General features: G+C 31.0%; 1 protein-coding gene across 1 annotated transcript in view; it reads right to left on the reverse strand.

Moving 5' to 3' along the window:
• Nucleotides 1-1014: 1014 nt before the first annotated feature.
• LOC118188018 (U6 snRNA-associated Sm-like protein LSm4) overlaps nt 1015-21608 on the reverse strand; it is a 48597-nt gene continuing 28003 nt past the window's right edge. The window contains exons 4-5 of the mRNA XM_035358348.2: nt 9013-9190; nt 1015-1208 (exon numbers count right to left, since the gene is read on the reverse strand). Coding sequence (XP_035214239.1) covers nt 1123-1208; nt 9013-9190 — 264 coding nt within the window. The 3' untranslated portion in view covers nt 1015-1122. The remainder of the gene's footprint in view (nt 1209-9012; nt 9191-21608) is intronic.

The following is a 21608-nucleotide window of genomic DNA, read 5'->3' on the forward strand; positions in this document are numbered from 1 at the left end:
ATTCGACAATGCACTCTTGCAACGCACTAACTCGCGATACACTGATACTCCGCGTACAGGCAGGATATATATAGCTTTTGGCCTGCCTTCAACAACATTTTGGGGTAAACCGGTAAGAGTTCGTTTTAAAATGTTCTCTTTTCGTCCATGGCCTATTGAGAATTTTGTCACTAAATGTCGCTAAATGGACGATTTCATGTCAAATCTGGCAATTTTGCTTTCCCTTGCCATTTTCTGACAACCCTAAACCCACTTTGCAGAAACGTTATCTTACCGCAGATGGGCATTTCGTAACAATATTGTTATAGAATAATTACAGAGTATGTATTGAATACAGATTTAGTTAGTTAACGGAAAAATTATAATATTTGAGTATTTAAGAATTTTAAGAAGCACAAAAAATTAAACTAAATTTGAATTTGGAATTCAGGAGAATAAGCTGCCGCAGGATTAGTTCATCCCATGTATAATGTGAATGTAAGCCAGTTTCTTGCATAAAATCCTCCATGAAAACATCCCTCCCCTTCGCTCAAATCATTTTACTATATTCAAATAATTTAATCTAACATTTTCCAAATGTTGCAACAGAAATGAATTAGATCACAATATTTAATACTCTTTTGGTGCTATCAACTTTTATGAGATAAATATGAGGAAAACATTTTAGAAAAGCTGGTTCTGTAATACTACATATAAGAACAAACATCAATGAAGTTAAAAGATTCTGTTCCCAGGTATCTAAGACAGGATGTAACCAAGGATTTTTAGGAATTTTAATTATCATCCATTCACTGCTATGTTTGTTACCAATGGTTTGTGAGTTAAATGAATCATACAAGAAATGCATAAAAATATTTAATATTTGTCTGCTGTGCATTTTATTTGAGACAAATTTGTCATTGTTGTGCACTGAGGCTCAGGTATCCAAGAAAATGAATGAACAGAAGTTAAAAAATTTCTTTCATTCAAGTGTACATCAAATTATTTAAATGATATGACAACCAAAAAAAAAACTTTTTTATATACAATTAATTTACTTTATTAAATACAATCAAATGGTGTGACTATCAGAACAGATGAATATTTACAATATCTGACTGTAACTTTAGTGATATTTGCAACTTAATTTGGTTTGGGCCTTCCAGGTCTTCCGTGGCCAGAGCCTCTGTTTTGATTGCCTCCACGACCACCTCGGGCTCCAAAAGATCCTGTAGTAAGCAGTTTCAAAATGTACTGAATTATTCCTAATCTCAAATATTTTTTTTTTAAATATGGAAAAACTGAACTGCAAATTTATATCATTACTAAATACACATATGGAATTTACAATACTTCAGATACAGACAATACAGCATACAAATTGGAAATACAACAGCTGAATATTATTCTAAATATAATATTTTAATACGTCTTAATATATATCCAATATTCTTTCTTTGAAATTATTTAATTTATTATTAAAAATTTAATTAATTAAATATTTAATATTACATTAAAAAATATTTAATATTACATTAAAAATTTAACAGCTGATAACTTCAGACTGCTATCTAACAAACTGAAGAAGTGCATCATGAAAAGTTATTTAAAAATATTATATATTATAAATTTTACAAAATAAAAAACATGGAAAACCCATATAAATAATATTTCATTTCTTTTCTCACAAATATTACCTAATATTGTGTATTCACAAAGCTAAAATTTTTACTCTTGAATAAAACTTCATTTAAAAAGAAGGTTTGCAACTCATAAGATCTTTCATTTAATCGGTAAATTAGATTTGATTGAACTGAAAAGAGACATCTCAATTTTCTCTTTTAGGTTTAATAAATAAATAAAAATTAAAATACTATATGAAATACAACAAAACTGTAAAAATCCAAACAAAAGGATGGCTTTTTCCCCTCAATAAGCCCAATATTTACTTACGAATCCAAGTCCTGAAAATTTTTATTTTTTAACTAGCAAACTTTACTTCAACAGAGATTAAACATAAAGTAAAAAAAAAAAAAAAAAGCAACCTTAAAATAGCATGAATTTTTAAATAAGACTACCAATTAAGGTGATAACTACTGATATATAACGGTTTTTCAAATGAAAAGGTACGAAACGTCGTACAAATAAATCGGCTGAAATTTGAATATACTGCTTTGGCATAATATAGTGAAACATCTAAGGAGACAAACATACGAGCCCCGTTCACAAGAGCAGATTCGACCGGTAGCGAAAACCGGTTCTTCCAACGTGTCCCGTTCACATGGACAAGCATTAACTGCCTCGCCGAATTGGAAGTAGAACTTGGTTGAATGTTCCTTACCTCTCGGGAGCAGGGCAAATGGGGAGATTTCCCATACTATACTGCACTGTTCACTTAAGTTTAGTTACTGCTCGCTGAACTGTCAGCGAAACAATCGTGCTGAGCATCCCCCCAAAAATTAGATAGAACTGTACAAGATACTCAAATTATAGATAAATACAGACAAGGTTATCTGATGCTAGGTATTCCAGAAATATTGTTCAAATTAAAACTAAAGTTAAGACAAGTGCATATCGGCTTCAACGCGACAAGAGACTCGGTACCTTTTGAATGAATTTTTTAAAAAATATTTAAGCATTTTCTGCTACTTTTTATGAATATTATTAAATGGTTTTGTGAGACAAAATAATTTTAAGCTGGAAAAAAGTTTTTGCTAGTATTTTTTTTTTTTTAATTTAAATTTTTGAAGAAAAATTTTACAATTAAAATGTCTTTCTTCTCCTACAATTTTCAATGTCTCCCTCCCAGTTTTTTTATTGTATTTATTAGAGTATTCTTAATAACTTCAAGGAATGATTTTGCAATTAATGAATTAGTGTCTGAGGGAAAAAAATACACTTTTATCTAAAATCTTTAAAACAAATATGATCTCAGTCACATTTTCATTTCAAATAATTTTTTCCTTTCAGTATTTTGCAAAACCCATCCTTGTTTCTATAAAGTATATAATTTTAAATAAGCAGCAAAAATAATAATAAATTTAGTCCATACCTGTATATGTTTTAGGACTTTAAGTAAAAGGATTTATTGAAAAAAATGCAAAAGGCTTCTCAGTTTGCTTTTGCAGTTTAAAGAATACAAACTGTCTAAATAGACATTTAATGATTTCAAATCTTGAAAATTGTATTACTGAATTTCAGTACACATATATAAATATAAGTCAAACCTAGTGCTATTTATTCAATTGGTAAATATAAACATAAATTACAAACCTTTTTTAAAACCTTATGTGGCCAGAAAAATTGCAAAAACTCATAAAACGCAAGCAGAATTTTTCTTTACCTGTTTTTGTTTTGTAAAACACGTTCAAAACAATTTAACACATTAATTAATTATAATATTGTTGCATGCGTACGGGTTTGTAATAGATTGATAATAGATCGTAAATTATTGTCATTGCACTCAAATCCGATGATAGCTTAATTAAATTTATTTTATCAACAGAAACACTTCAAAGTTCTGGAATTTTCCACAGAAATACTCGTACAAGTGTTTAGAATATCACTAAGTATAATCAGTAGTTATGCTTCAATCTAATAAGAACGTTAAACACAACGGAATTCAAAATGCATCTTAAGAGAAAGTTAACTAAAAAATATCTCCAATCTAACGCTGAACTAACAATTGGCAACAATAACAACTTATATAGCATAAATAATGTCATAAAAATAGTGTGGTATAATGAGATTATTACTTTGAAACCGATATTTCGAACTGATGCCCAAGAAGAACCATTATTTCCCATTCTCCTTCATTGCATATCTTTCAAAAAAGTAAAAAAATCATCCAATTAATTTCCTGTATCATTTTTTTAAATGCGAAATGTTTTTTTTATAAGCTGTAAAAATGTTGGAAGTTTGTAACTGATATATTTTTAGATATGAAATTTTAAAATTAATGGCCATTAAGAAGTCTAAAAATATGAACGACTTTCAAAAATTCTCCCATAATATTTTAAAAAAAACTTACGCTAAAAATTTCATTTAATTTTTTTTTTCCTCCACAGTGTGTTATGGTGCATACTATAATATTCTGAGATTCTCAGTTTATTTGTTAATATTTGCAAAAAATCGTTTCAACTTGAAATTTGAAAAAAATCTAATCCTCTAAAAATCAAAAGTGTGACACCACATCCACAAGCAGTGTATGTACAAAGTTTGAGTTCTATATCTTATTGGGAAGGAGTTTAAAAATCCATGACCATCTTTTAAAAATAGCGACAAGCACCAAGAGTGAACTAAATAACAGCTTATAAAATAATAATAATAATAATAATTTAAAAGAATATATTTTTCAGGAACCATTAGGAAAGTTCAGGTACCAGTTGCAAAAGTCCAGATTACAAAATTAACAACAGTTAACAACGTTAAAAATGAGTAAACAGCATTAGAAATCTGCCAATTCGGAGACGTGATTGTTCACAGAGGCTTAGGTGTAAAGAAAGGGGAAGGAAGATGGTGGTCTTCTGAACGGGTCCTAAAGATGAAACTCTTTCATGTCTCCTTTTTCTTCCCTTGCTAACGGCAGCTGTGCGAAGGAGCGTTGCATGTGAACGGGGCTATAGTGTCTAGTGAGGTTGTGCACATGTGCAGGTGCCCATACATGATGCAGGAGAGAAGCAGGCAGTCGTATGTTCCATCCAATTGATGAGGCAGGACACGTAGGGATATCATGACGTTCACATTCCAAAATTCAGTGATTGAAGAGAAGTGAGGTATTATCTGATTTCTGACTGGGGTTGAAATGGCTGATGTTCATTGTTGGATGGTAGCCATAGATGTAGAGATTGTGTGCCCGACAAGTCAGTGAGAAAGTGAAGTACCAGTTTTCATGAAGGCCTGGAATGTTTGAGTGATGACCTGAGACCAGGCAAGGCAAACTAATCATGGCCGAATTCATCCACAAGGTGAATGACCTGGTGAGAAGTGGCATCTCAAAGAGAAGCACTTCAATCTGGACCACGAAATGAAGCACACATGAAGCATACAAATGACAAATGGCTTTTGTAACTGCTACAGGAATTCTGGAAAGAGGGAATCCTTCGGCTTGTGAAACAGTGGAATAGTAGTTCTCAGGCCTCTGGGGATTACTTGTGAATAAACACTTCAATATATCCATAATGTCGTTTCATACCTTTTCATCTGAACACCTCATATAAATGAGGGAGTGGTATCATGTACATTTTAATTTACAAATGTATAAAAAAATGTTCTACTGTATCATCACTATGCCATTGCTGTGCACCATTTCATCATCCTACATTTATAGTTTGTTAAAATATTCATATATCCGAATACGATCAAATGTTTCATTTTTTAAATCGCAAAAGTCGAATGACATAACATGAAAAAAAGACTAAATTTTCATGCAAATATATAAGATTTCTCCAACATTGTTTGCTTTGTGTGTATTTAAGCTGAGGGTACTGTAGCTTTATTTCACAGAGCTTGTGGTAATTGCATCTTCCTTTAGAATTTTTAACTAGCTCTGCTTAAAAATTGTATTCTGGCTTTAGCATTCTTGCTAATCAATGCTTTTTATATGCACTGGTAAAAATATATGAGCCAGATTATTATACTTAATGTCTAATGCTTCTTTCAGTCTTTCTCTCATTTTTAGCTTAAATTCTAAGAACTAATCTGTTAACAAAACTCTACTGTTTGTGCCTGAGAAGAGAATAATAATTTAATAATTTGCAAATCAGATAGTAAATTAGAATCTGTTGGGTTGCTATTATAACTGGAAACTAATTGCTACATCTTCAAAATTTCGTAAAATACGAAAGAAGGTTTAAATAACTTCTTTAATTGTACTCTCAGTTTGAACACTGACACACAACTTGTGCCACAGATGAAATTTTTACAACTGTGGATATTTTAAAACAGAATAGACAAATAAATTCAAATGTCAATAATGTAGTCTAAGACTATACATTAAATAGAATAAGTTGGCTAATATAGTTCAACAATGCATATTTAAAGCATCCGCTAGCAAGAATGCTAAACCAGGAACATAATTTTTAAATAGAGATGGTAAAAATAACAGCAAGACTTGACATACCAGATGCTCTCAAGATTCTGTACTCTCAGCTTAAATACCAATATTTTAACAATATTTACATCTCTTAGATGTATACATAAAATAAACTATTTAAATAAATTGCACTACATTTGTAACATACTTTAGAAAGAGATTTTACTTTATTATTGAAGCTATACAGTCAAAAGTCGTTAATTCGGACACCCATAATCCAGAATGATCTATAATCCGGATTTCAAAGCTACAAACTTTCTGTGCATGCGTCGCGTTGACACATGCGCGTAAGACCTTTACGCCTGCGAATTTGCGTGTGCGCAAAATACATTTACGAATGCACGTTTAATGTATAACAGACCAGATAAGCTAAGCTAAAATTATCTAATTATCTATTTCAGTTAATGTTGCAGATTGCGTTGTTCCTTAATCTTCGAATTGGATCCGGCTTATTATTTTTTGCAGACTGTTAGAGCAATTTTATAAAAGTAAGCTTGAACTTTCGATTATTTCAAATAGAATTTCCGATATATATTTACTAATATGTAAAGGATATACAAAGTGAAAGTATCTTTCGGAGTCTATTAAACAAAAAGTGGAATTGCTACAAAAAAATGGATAAAGGCATATCCTTTGTTTATCTAAACTTTGTTTATCTTTAACGCCGCAGAGCGCAATGAATTGAAAGTTGATCTGTCAACACTATCCTTATCTTAAGGGCAGATGTTTTTATTTTATTTGGCTTATAATTGCTTACTAAATGTGGTATTTCCTCTCGATGTACTCCGTCTTTGATATGATTTAAATCAAATGCCTCGTCATTATAATTCGCTTCCGATAGCGAAGAAAGTAACAGAGGTTATTGAAAACGAAAAAATTTCGATTGACAAATTAGTCGGTATTCTCGACACAGCAATTATAGGACTTGAACAGCGAAACTTTGTAACTGAACAAGAAATTACGTCTGTTTATGGAACTAAAGATCACATAAAAAACGAAGCAACTTAAACAACTTACATTGAAAGAAATGTTTAATAAAGTAAACAAATAAATATTGAGCTTTTTTTTTTTTGTAAATTTTGATACCCTTTAGATCATAATTGTTCTTTATTTCGTAAATTACGGTTTCATATTTTTAATTTTATAATTTCTACATGCCATTTTACCAGATTTAAACTGATGATTTATAATCCGGAAAAATTGATAATCCGGAATCGCCGAAGTCCCGACGAGTCCAGATTAACGACTTTTGACTGTATTGGCATTTTCTGCATGAGCATAAGTACTCTTTTTTCTTTCTTTTTTTTTTTTTTTTTTTTTTAGTGAACAAGGATCATGAACTTATGCAAATTATTTCTTCAAGAAAATGCCTCCTTTTTTAATTTAAATTTTGCGGTCTTTTAAAATAAATTTTATGGTTAGCCCGTGACAAGAATTTATCTGACTACACATTTCAGATGCTGAAATTTAAATTAAATGCATGTCATTATATAGCAGTGCTTCTGATTGAAAGACTGTCATGAGATTCAGTTGGTATGGTATAAAAGACCATATCACAAGCAACTGATTTTGCTTCTCTTCTAAATTATGAAGACTATGTGGCCTACCAGTGCTATGAATTGTTAATTTTTACCAGTGCATTATGCCATGAATTTTTCTTTAACTGGTATTCAATTTTAACTTGAAGTAGTAGATTTTTTTAATTATTTTTCAAGAATTGCACTTGATGAACCTGTTTCAACCAATCAGCTTGCACACATGCGAAAATTGTTTACACCCCTTTAAGATGTTTTCATTTCATTCCTCTAAGGTGATTCAATCAGTAATGTTTCAGTGTCAGAAGCCCTTGCAGCATTAATTCCTTGTGCTGGAACAAATCATATAAAAAAAAATCCAAAATATTTTTGGTAAAAGTGGTAGTTGAGAGTTAGTTTACATTCTCTGTACAACAAGCATGTTTTTCAGTGTCAGAAATGAACAGAAATAGCCAACTAAATACAGAAAACACACAGATTTTCCTAACATCAAAAATGGAACATTAATATATCTGAAATTTTAATTAACTGTCAGCAATATTATCAATCCAATTGCTTACACCCCTTTAATAATGGCATAATTAATGCAGGGATTCCACTCAGGAGAAAATTTACAAAGTATTTTTTTAACAATATTTATTTTTTTATCCTTTTGTTTAAAAGCTTAATTATAATATTTTCTGATTATCCAAATCCACATAAAAATGTTGGCAACTCATTGATAGCATTGGGAATTGGCGAAACACATTTGGTTGCCAATTTTCTATGGTTCTCAGAGGCTATTCTGCATACAAATAAATAAATTGGGCATTTTGCAAGAAACAAGGAATTTTGTGAGCAGCAACCTAATGAGGTTGATATACTCCAATATATATGGTATGTGCATGTGTGGTTATTGTTGCAAGTGTACTAAAAAATATGTGGAAAACACAGGAATTTTACTGAATGCTGAAAGCAGGCATGCAGATAATCAGAGGTACTAAAATTACTTTGAAAGTAATTTCAGTGGCACATAGACTCCCTTCTTTTTTACACAAAATATTTTGATGCATTTTTTTAAAAACGTTCTTTACTTCCTTAAAATATTTACCTCACAATTACATTTTCCCCTTATACTGGCTTTATTTTCTTTGCATGTAACTGTATTTAAAAAAATAACAGTTTTCTACTCAGAAAATCTTGATTACGTAATTCTTTAATGATCAATATGTTTTCATTAATAATTTCAAGCAAATAATTCAAATGTAACGCAATCAGAGAAGGTGAAATATCAACAGAACTGATGAAGGCATTTTACAAAGTTTTCAAATTTACATAACATGCATTTCCAAAGCATGTAGATTAATGGAATTCTACTGTATAAATACCATTTACAAGATTTACAATATTACATAAAAGACTAACCTCTTCCACCTCCTCTTCCTCTTTGGCCCATTCCTCCTCTTTTGATATCACCTCGCCCACGTCCCTTTGATAATGTTTCTTCTTTCACCATATCAATAACTTCATCAGGTATCCTCATGTACTTAATAGTGCTGCCCCGGACATAGCACTCTGGCATTCTCCAAAATTTATCACCATCCTAAATGATAACAAATCCACACATTTAAATAACTATTTTTCACCATATCATCTGGACTATTATAATTATATCCTTGAAAGTAATAAAAAAATTAAATCTTAGGGAAAGGTCAGGAGAACAGTACATATTTGTCAAGACTGTTTAAAGTAGTTACATTAGCAAAACATCTTTTATTGTCTACAAAGACTTAAGTATAAAGTGTGTTAAAGAAAACAAAATCATCCTGTTGCTGTTGAGACTTATTTCACTTAAAAGTAATATTAGATTAGTCCACAAATTTTATCATGGCCAAGAGTGCAAGGGTTGCACCTGTAATCGGCTTAAGGTTTGGACATCTTATGGATGGAAGCACAAATTTGACCAACACTGTCTAAATTTTGAAGGAAATTGCCTCCCTTCCAGTCTCAACCACCTCTCAATAACAATTCAATGAGACTTTTGGATCACTTAAATCAATAACTATAACAAACAATTTAATCAACATACATTTGGCTGTGACATATTATATTAAGCTTTAACTATTCAAATTTCTTGTTTCCTATTCACAGATGTGCTACACAAGATCGTTCAATCACACAAAACACATAAAAGTCTACAGTGCATTTCAGTTCAGACACATAAAAGCATAATCTGATGTAACTGATGCAATGGACTGTTGTAGTTTTTTTTATCAGGATCAGGTGAAAAACAGGGGGGGGGGGAACTTGGAAGGAATGAGGTACAGCAAATTTGAATAATGAGTCATGCAGTTTTTTGGGGGGGTTAAATACATACATGTCATATGAGGAAAAAATTTCTTATACATTATATTTAATATGTCACAAGAGATTTGAATAGTTAAAGCCTAATTTGAGGTACAGGGTCTTTGGGAAAGATATGATGAAAAAGAATGACACACATAATCCAAAATTAATGAGTTTATTGCATTGTAGTTTACACAGCTGCAAAGAAGAACCAAGAAAATTTTGTTTGACAAGAAGACTGGCATGGAGTACACTTTTTACGGCATAAATCCCCCCTGCTAATTTGAATTCTATAATTTTTTCTCTCCTCCAGGTTTTTAAGTAATAATATGAGGAAAAAGCAACAATAAAAGTTAATATGGGAAATGGTAATTTCATACTATTGAAAAAGAGTTAAAAACACAAACTGTGGATGAAAAAAATGTTAGAATCAGTGTAAATCATACTTTTAACAAAATCTCTCTTGATCTGTAATTAACAAATATTTAAGGTATACTATAGGAAATTCAAATATTTATCAATTTCAAGTAAATCTAAATTTTAGTACTCTGAAAGTTTATGACACCTCCTTCCTTCAAAAAAATTTTTAATGTCCACCCTTAAAAATTTTTGTAATTTCAATGTACAAAGCTAATCCCCCCAAAAAAAGGTATATATTTTTTAAATTTACATGAATTAAATAAATACTACCCCTCTTCTCTTTATTATTTTTATATAGATCCCATCATCAGCATCATAACTGGAATAATCCCCCAAAAATCTTAATTAAAGTGGATTTAGGAGCCTTAAAAATGAAACAAAATACTCTAGATCAGCAATTCTCAACCAGTGGTACGGGTACCACTGGTGGTATGCAACACAAAAACCGGTGGTATGCAAAAGTATTTTAACTATTAAATTCAAAAATTAAACACCCCAACATCCTGCTTAAGTTTTTTTCACTCGAGTTCCTGTAAAAAGATAATAGTATTTCATTAATTCTTTTAGAATTTAAAGATTAAAGAATCGTTTGGAATTAATCGATTTATTAACTATGTTTACACTTTATTTGCCACCATTTCCGGGCTCATATTGCTCTTCTTTCCATTAGAACAATTTTGTACGGCGATTTTTCTATCTTTAATACAGGGTTCGTACACACTTCTGCACACGGAAATTAAGTACTTTTAAGGACCATATTTTAAAAACATTAAGGACCTATGAGCAAATGGGAACTGAATAAATTCAATTAAAAAATTATCTATGCCTGAATTTCACTTTTGTAACACCATTCTAAAAATAAAATAGATCCGTAAGTAGTACGCATCATTACTAAACATGAATTAATTAACATAATTGTTAATAAGTTTGAGAATAAAATAAACTTTATGCAATTTATCAAATAGCATTAAATAATTTACACTTATGACAGTTGGACATATTTGAAAGAATATAAGCGACATTAATGAACATGCATTTCCAAACATTTCATTTTTTACGTTTTACTAACAGCGTTATGCTGATTTTTTTTTTTTTTTTTAATGTTTCATTTTGTCACATACTTGGTCAGTCTAGAGGTTTAGTAAATAAGCAGGTAGATTTTTATGTCAAACTGCATAGGTTAAAATAAGAAGTAAGATCATAATCAACATGATTCATAACAAAAGACTGAATGTTGTCACCGCTGCTGCTTGTCTAGAGAGAGACCTGCTGATAGAACAAACATGAAAAGGCAAGATGTAGGCAAGGTTGGCAAGTGTTGAAAGTTAGTCAGGCTCTGTGTGATGCAGTTAGCGTCGTAGCTTCGTGTACAGTTTCAGGGGTTGTAACCCAGTTAATACACTTTAAGGTTCCAATAAGCCATTAAAGCACCAGAGGTGATATGGTGTTTTGTATTATTTTAAGTCTCACTAGATGCATTAGAATATGTTTTACTGAAATTTTTACATTTTACCTTGTGACCACAGTGAGTATTAATGAAAGGCAATAACTCACTTTAATATGTAGAGATAATTTTTAAGGGTAAGCAGTTAGTTATAAATAATTAAATTATGTAGTTTGATAACCTTAGTCATTATGGCTTTACATGACCACTATTAAATTTTATTTTTTAACAATATTTGTTAAAAAAGCCCTATTAAAATCAAAATCTAATAAAATTTCACAGTTTAAAATACATGTAATTTATGGCACAGACAACTTAAATTTTGATACTTAAAATGGTAACCAATTTTTTAATCTATTATTTTTTATGTGCCCATATTTAATACAAATAGCCAATAGGTTGTGCAAATGGCAAAATATGCATTTTTAATATTTCTAACTCAGAATTTTAAAAAATAATAATTGTAAAATGTAATGGTGGTTCTAAAGTTTTTCAGTTTTTGTTTAGATGGTACTCGTCAGTCAAAAGGTTGAGAACTGCTGCTGTAGATTAACCCTTTGACGTGCGGTGGTCGCGTCCTGATCCTGAAACCACTATTTTCCGAATATTTTTTTCTCCTCTTTTTTCCAAAATTTTTGAGTGAAAATGAATTGATTACTGATCTTTTACATCTAAATAACACAAAATGACTGTAGAATCATATATGTTTTAGGTATTAATACTTCAGATCGGATGCCTTTTAAAATTCGTTTTCGATGAGACAAAATAACTTCCTTTTATTAATATAAACAACTTTAAATTTCAAAAGTTAGTCATCGCACATCATGATTTCTATCATAAACAATATAAAATTTCAGTTATTAAACTGCATATATAAAAAAACCCTCTATATGTATGGCATTTGCTAATGTGGTTTCAGGGTGCGACCACTGCACCACTAGAGCATTGTGTCACAATGCTTACAACCTCTAGAGGCTCGGTGGTCGTGCCTTTAAACCACTGGCGTTTGCTTCTCGATGGCGTTCACTTGCTTTTCAAGTAGGAATGTTTATTTTTACCCGGATATAGATAAAGGGCTTTGAAACCACAGAGTTATTTTATTACTAAACAATACATGCACCTGCCCAGTAAAAAGGTCTTTATTTTCCAAATACTTTTCTCTGACATCAACACACTTGCTCCCCAAGCTAGTATTGTGATTTTATAAATTATTTCCTGTGGTTTAAATTTACTGTAAATATACTTTGCTATAATTAAAAATAGAAATAGCGTAAAAGTTTTATTTAAATTTAAAATATTTTCCGAATATTTTGGGAACACGAATAAAATAAGTATGAAAGGGAAACGAACAATCCGTACAAAGCCAAAAATACCAAGCCCCCCCCAATTAACATAAAAAAACCACAAATTTCATGTGCCAGATGAAAAGAAACTAAATAACCCTGGACATATACCCGTGAAATTTTAATCCAGGCAGTGTACATTTTGTAGCACAAGGTGGAAACCTCATAGAACAAGATGTATGTGAGAAATGTGCAATGCGAGTCTAAGCATGTACCAAAGAGACAAAACATGCTTTGAACAGTGTCACAAAAAAATTTGTTCTTTGAAATTAAAGAAAAAAACCACTGAGTTCTTTTTTATCCTTATTTTATTGAGTTTTTTAATCCATTTATCCAAATGTCCTTATTATGTAGGTACTTATATTTTCATCGCTATAGAAAAATTACATAAATGTTTATTTTTTAATTTTTTCTGATGCTTTACTTTGTAAAATAATGTAAAAAAATTATATATAATGCAATTCTTACATAATTTTTTTTAAAATCCGTAAATTTCGTCATTTATTGGAAACATGCGAGGAAAATGGTAAGTTTTTTTTTCTACTACATCAGTAAGTTTCAAAGTCCTAGATGCGCGGTGATTTCACAGTGCGACCACCACCCACAGAACAATAAGCAGAGAGTAGATTTTTTTAAATTCATATATTACTTGTCTCTAGGATCATAATATTCAATTTCTAGAGTTTTTAGTTAAAAAAATTATAAAAATAATATCGTGCGCATCAAAGGGTTAACATGCTAGAACAGTGTTTAAACATGAAAGTACAGATGCTTTCAGACAATCCATATGCTTCATCATTTGGAGCTGGAATGGATGGCTTAATCATGTTCATGGTCTTTTATTGTTTTACTGGTTGCTGTATTCAGAATTGATGTTCAAATGTATGGAAGATTGAAGGGTTACCATGGCTTGGTGATCTGGATGTCAATTCTAAAACCAATAAAAGAATGACAAACGTGATAAAACTATCCATTCCAGCTAATGAAGCACACAGGTCATCTGTGAAAGCTCCTCTACTTTGTTTAACGTGGTTCCAGCATGTCAACCTAGAGTATTTTATGTCATTTTTAACTGCATTTTTACCATGTGTACCAGATAATTTTAAACCTACCTCTATGATTTATATGAAATGCCCCTTATATAATAAAGGTTACCTTTATTTTGGATCTAAGCCTTGGAGACGGACAGAATCTCATGATGATGAATCTGGTAGATGACAGAAACTTCTGTTTTCATCACTTCTTAAGACTAATGTGGCTTGATGTTATTGTCAAGTAATCACATCCCATCCTTGCACAGGTCTGATCTTTTATGACAACTCTCTTAAGCATTTCAAAATCATAATAAAACATTTCATACATTAATGAAATATTTCATTTAGATTCTGAAGCTTGATACTACTAAGATGTTAATAAGATATGAAATATAAAAATATTCAACTCAATGAACTGATTATTCAAACTAACTCTCCTGCTTACCTGCCAATCTCGCAAGTGTAAAAATCAGATGTTTGAAAAAATTCCGAAAAAAGCATTAAATAAATTTTACAGAATGAACTAAAACATATCTGAATATTCTGAAATAATTACAAGGAAATATACACTTATTGTAAAAGATGGAATTATATAAAAAAAACTAATTGTATTGCAACTACAGTAAGTTTTTTTTTTTTTTTTTTTTTACTTTGGTTAAAAAGTAATTCGGAAACTGCTTTGTAATAATTACCTTGTCTAGATTTCAGAATCAGGCAACTTAAAAAGAGCCAAAATGATAGGGCAAAAAATTATGGATATTGTAACCAAAAATAAGCCTTTTTTTTTATAAACAATTTTGTATTCTAATCAATTACATAAATTCAAATCCGGACGTCAAAGCTAAAAACTTTCTGCGCATGCGTCGCGTTGGCACATGCGCACAGGCGTTTTACACGCGCGCGTAAGACCTTGACTACTGCGCATATGCGTGTACGCAAGCGCAGAATACATTTTCGCCTGCGCATTTAATGTATAACGGACGGCGTAAGCTAAAATTATCTAATTATCTATTTCAGTTAATGTTAATGATTGCGTTGTTCCTTAATCTTCGAATTGGATCCCGCTTATTATTTTTTGCAGACTGTAAGAGCAATTTTATAAAAGTAAACTTGAACTTTCGATTATGTCAAATAGAATTTCCGATGCTGGAACTTCCCAAGGATCTACAAAACGAAAGTATGTTTCGATGTCCAACAAACAAAAAGTGGAATTACTGCAAAAAATGGATAAAGACATGAAGAATGTGACAGAGAGGTTAGTGAAAACGAAAAAATTTCGATTGACAAGTTACTCGGTATTCTCGGCACAGCAATTAACGGGACTTGAACAGCGGAACTTTGTAACTGAACAAGAAATTATGCCTGTTTATAGAATTAAAGAGAAAGTATTATCACATAAAACGAAGCAACTTAAATAACTTACATTGAAAGAAATGTTTAATAAAGTAAACAAATAAATATTAAGCTTTTTTTTTTTTTTTGTAAATTTTGATACCCTTTAGATCATAATTGTTCTTTATTTCATAAATTACGGTTTCATATTTTTAATTTTAGAATTTCTGCATGCCATCTTACGAGATTTAAACTGATGATCTATAATCCGGAAAAATCGATAATCCGGAATCGCCGAAGTCCCGACGAGTCCGGATTAACGACTTTTGACTGTATTGCATTTATTAATTTAAGATAATTTTTAATTATGGAGAATATAAGGCATTTTTACTTAAAGTTAGCTTTTTTCTGATGAAACTGCGGAACTGGAAAAGGTGATAAATGTGAAAGAAGTGAATTCTCTGTGAAAGGAAATCGTGGAGGTGGTGGAAGAGGATTACTAGTACCCATTTCACAAAAGTTCTGAACCTGAATTAAATCATCTGAACTTTTCATTTTCTTATTATCACTAGAGAATTCCAATAAAGAACGTTCAGGACTACCCAAATCATTTATAGAAAATTTAGATTCACTATCTGATCCAGTATCAGGATTACATTTTGTTACGAGCCATTTATTGTTACCAATCGTTCTTTTATTTCATGATTAAATTGGGAAGAAACACTATTTGCAAAGCCTAATACACCAAACACATGCAAACAAACTTATTGAATTCTTCCTCTAATAAAAAGTGGTAAAAACTATTTTTGAACTGGTTTTACAATCCAATCTCTCATGGAGCCATCTATCAGAAACACTGCAAAGTAAAAAATGGGAAAAATCCAGGAAAATCAGTGGATTGGTGTAGGAAAATACACTGCCCTTAGTGGTGTATGGACAAAGTCCCTTTTCATGGTACCCAAATGGTGTTCAGGCAAAATATGCATTTGAAAATATTTTAGATACCTTCCTATTAATAGGACATCAGTCAGCAAATGTGTGCCGTAGCAGTCAAAGCTAATGAAATGTCAAAGCATCAAATGTTATAGCCTATTTATATCAGGCCATGAACAACTGTGCAATGACAATACATTGGTCATCCAGGAAGTTGTACAGGTATAATACAAATGAAGCAGTACAGAAACATAAATGAATTTAGATGACTCCGATAGGAAATTTCTTTTTTTTCTATGACTTTTGCTACCTCTCCGGCAGCTGGAAAATTCCTAACACATTTACTGATAAACAGGTTATTGAGGTGCTGTTTGACAGTCTATAAATATGTGAACTCCACGTTCTTTAGAGTATTTTAAAGTGACCTAAAGAGATGAAAATCCAAAGGAACAAGGTCTAGTAATTTGGTGAGGACAATTCATAGTACATAATTTCTTTGCAGCCCCACCATCTAGAAAGCATTATTTTTTAGGGATACATCCCCTTCCTTACATTACTAAAAGAGGTTCTTTTGCCTTACCTGATCTTTTCTTTTATTAAATATAATCTACTTCTCATCTCCGGTAATGAGCTTCTTTATTTCTTTTCAGCAAAGAATCACATGCCAAAACTCAAGGAAGCGTATTTTGTTATGTTAACGTATGGAACACATATACTGTAGTGGCTTTTTCAAATGATTATGTTCTGTACCTTTTGAAATATTATTCTATTTGAGCATTCCTGAACTACAAAATGTGGATTTGCAGCAACAGCTTCATTTAATATGTCTTGGTGTACAGAAAATGGTATTCAGAATGCAAGCATTTAAAACTTCTCAAACCACCTGCGAACTCTGTCATCAACAGCAATTTGTTCAAATACAGCAAAAATTTTACAAGCAATCTGATTAGTATTTTTTTAAAACAACATGATAAAAGTGAACTTTTGGATTTGCCATTCTTAGCACTGCATTGAAAAAAATTATACCAAACATATGCTAGAATTATGCTGAAACACCACATTTACATATCTGCCTCTATCAAGATCACTCCTTAACAGCTGTAAAAAAATAATTAAGAGAAAATGAGCTTCAACTTGAAAAAGAGCAGAATTTTTCAGATGACCCAATATATAATGTTTAGCGTGCGCAGTGCCAAAGCTGTGCTCAATGCCAATATTCAGGTTATGTTAAAAGTATCATGTTTGCTCTATGATAATGCATGAAACTTTTCCTTAAGGTAGCATGCCTGGAGATGCCCTCAGATGTAGCATGTAACCAAATACATAGTGGTGATCTTCTACAACTTCTCACTACTATTATGCATCATTGGGGGGATGATTTATTTTAGCAGTACAGCACTGTTCCTCTATCTACATTCCTGAAGAATACTCATTAATGATCTAGGTCAACAGCAACCTGCAAGATCTTTAAAATAAAACTATTGTATTATTTATTAATAATGTCAAATAAAGGAACAGATCCATGAATCCAGTGTGATGTTTGGAGTAGACTAGTAGAAAATGTTGCACAAATATCACCTGACATTCTTATGTCAACACGTATCTTGTAAGCAGGCAAAATCTGATAATTGTACAAGAAGACTAACTCAGTGCACATAATCAATATAAACTTCTTTGATTTTTCAGTGCATTTTAATGCAAGAGACTTTAATTATATAATTATATAATAAGTAGTATTCATTATTACTAAACATGAATTAATGAACATAATTATTAATAAGTTTGAGAATAAAATAAACTTTATACAATTTATCAAGCAGCATTAAATATTTTACACTTATAATAGTTGGTCATATTTAAAAGAAGATAAGTGGCATTAACAGTTATCTTTATGTTGATTTTCTTTTATGTCTCATTTTGTCACATACTTGGTCAGTCTAGAGGTTTAGTAGCAGGTAGGTTTTTATGTCAAACTGCATAGGTTAAAATGAGAAGTAAGATCATAATCAGCATGATTCATAACAAAAGACTGAATGTTGTCACTGCTGCTGCTGTTTGCCTAGAATGAGACCTGCTGATTAGAACAAACCTGAAAGGCCTGATGTAGGTACGGTTGGCAAGTGTTGAAAGTTAGTCAGGCTCTGCTTGATGCAGTTAGTGTTGTAGCTTTGTGTAGAGTTCGAGGGGTTGTAACCCAGTTACTATACTTTAAGGTTCCAATAAGGCATTAAAGCACCAGAGGTCAAAGCTTAAATTGCGCCGGAGCACAGCTCCAGTACTTCTTAGTTGTTTACATAAATCACAATTCTAGGCGGAGCGCACTGGAGCCCTCAATATGAAGGCTCGGGCATTTCTTTTATGTAAGTGAACAACAATTTTAGTAGAAATTCGATCTCGAAAATTTTCTTTTTTACAATAAAATTCTATTCAAAATCGCTTGTTAAATTTTAGTTTATCTCTTTACATTTTATTTTAATTATTTAATTACCTTAATCTTTAATTATTTCATTAAATAAAATTGAATTAATTTTTATTTAATTAAATAGATACATGTTATTTCATTAATCATAAATTAATTTGATAATTTTTAATTGTTAATTACTTTAATAGACATTTTATTTATTTATTTACTTTTGTTCCTCTTTGCTGACTGTCTTCTGTATGGCTCCGGGACTTCTAATTTTAGAAATTAAGCCCTGCCAGAGGTGATAAGTTGTTTTACATTATTTTAAGTCTCAGTAGATGCAAAGAATAAGTTTTACTTGAATTTTTACATTTTTGTATTTTATCTTGTGACCACAGTGAGTATTATTGAAAGGAAATAACTTGCTTTAATATGTAGAGATAATTTTTAAGGGTATGCAGTTAGTTATAAATTAGGTAGTTTGATAACCTTAGTCATTATGGATTTACATGACCACTATTAAATTTTATTTTTTGACAATATTTGTTAAAAAAACCCTATTAAAATCAAAATCTAATAAAATTTCACAATTTAAAATGCATGTAATTTATGGCACTGATTCTTAAACGATATTAGGATAATTACACATTAAAAGTTACAAAACATAAATGTTTTAATTTAACTCGAATCTTTTAGAATAATGGGTCTATAAATCTTGCCTTCAAATCCTTCTAAACTTTCCAAGCTGCAATGTCTAAAATCCTAAAGAAAAATTATCCCTACCAATTCTGTAACAGCAAAAAGCTAGAAATATTTTGGAAAACAGAAAGGAGGGAAAAAGTGCAAAATTAATTTTATAGAGAAAAATGATGCATATTCTGAGACAAAAGAAAAACTCTTACTATGAAAAAAATTAAAAGAAGACATTTTTAATTAATTACATAGCTAATTTTGCTTTTGCTAAGAGCCGTTTCGTAAATTGTGCTTTATAGCATTATACCTTGTTTATTTTTCAGATCCAAATATTGTAAAATAATTTGCCAAAATGAAACTTTATAATATGACAGCAAAAAATAAAAATGTTTTATTTTAATGTTATTTTTTAAATGTAATTTCAATATATTACCATTATTTTAATGAAATTAATCAATGTTACAATGTTTTAAAAAAATCATTGAAAAATTCTCAGATCTCGGAATTACAAAGTTTCTATAGAAATTGATCTTAAAATCGCCAGAGTGTTGATTTAGAACCATTTAATAAAAGAATTCACATCCCCAAAAGCGAAAAGTTGTTTAAGAGCTCTTTATTAGAAAAAATGAATTTCAAAATGCTCATGTTTCACTTCTTGCTTAGAAACTCGAGCATCCCATCATTTATATTAGAAATAAAAACAAATTATAACTCATGAACTCATTCAAAAGATAACCATATATATAATTAAGACACAATAACACGCCGAATAAATACTAATTCAGAAGTCAAACAACAAAAATCAGCGTTATACCTACAAAATTTTCACAGGACTAGTTTCGATGGTTTTACCGAACCATCATCTTCAGCTGCAAAACCGCAAATGAACAAGATAGGAAATAATGATTAGATAAGATAAGAAAGCCTGGACAAGAATAAGCAAGTGGCGCCGTCTGTTGGCGAAACCAGAACTAAAACATAATTTCTCTAAAAGCCGAAGGCAAATTTGGATTGGAATTAGGATCATTAACTAGAACAGAAAGATTTTTATGAATGTGAAATGCCTCTAGAAAATCCAGTTCTCCAATGGAAGATGTTTTTTGAATAATTTTGGCAGCAGAAAAATTGAAAGTGTGATTTTCGGACCAACAATGTTGAGCAACAGAAGACCTCTGTGTTTCCTTTTTTCTAACATATGCCTCATGTTCTATTGTATCAAATTTAGGTACTGCCTCGTATCCTTTAGCTAAATATTTAGTTTCTAGATTTTCCACTCTATTAGACAATAACATTTACACCATAAAAAATTCAATAGAGTTTGTAAAAAAGGTTAAAAACATTTCTCCTAGTAATTTACTCATGGTTTCTTTTGATGTAAAATCATTATTCACCAATGTCCCAGTGGAGGGTGCATTAAGATGTCTAGAAACCAGACTTCGCGAATTTCATTTCTCTTGCATCGAAATTGATGAGCTAATTTCTCTCACTCAACTCTGTTTGAAACAAACACATTTTGTTTTCCAAAATAAATATTACAAGCAAACTGAGGGATTAGCCATGGGAAGTCCCCTCAGTCCCATCCTGGCTGATATCTACATGCATTATTATGAATCAAAATTGTTTGAAACTTTAAACTTCCCGGCATGGTTCCGCTACGTAGACGATACTTTTACCCTGTTTGAAGGTAATAAAGATGATTTAAATAAAGTTCTTTCAACAATGAATTCTATTGATCCTGCTATTCAGTTCACTTTTGAACTTGAGACTTGCAATTGTCTTCCGTTTCTCGACATTCTGGTCACACGTAACACATCCAACTTCAGTACTACAGTTTACCGTAAACCTTCATCGGTTTGCCTTCCACCACACTTTAAATCATGTCATCCGACTAAACAAAAGTTAGCTTCATTTTATTCCTATGTTTTCCGTGCTCTTCAAGTTTGCTCCTCCAAACTAGCCCTTGATAAAGAACTAAATTATTTAAAAGCAATAGCTATTGACAGGGGCTTTTCACCCAACATTATTAATCAAGCAGTTAAAAAATTCTCATCTCAACACACTAAAAGCCACAC

The sequence above is a fragment of the Stegodyphus dumicola genome, chromosome 1, assembly GCF_044657685.1.
Source record: "Stegodyphus dumicola isolate Sdum_Otavi_A_Nest chromosome 1, ASM4465768v1".
Classification (NCBI taxonomy): Eukaryota; Metazoa; Arthropoda; class Arachnida; order Araneae; family Eresidae; genus Stegodyphus; species Stegodyphus dumicola.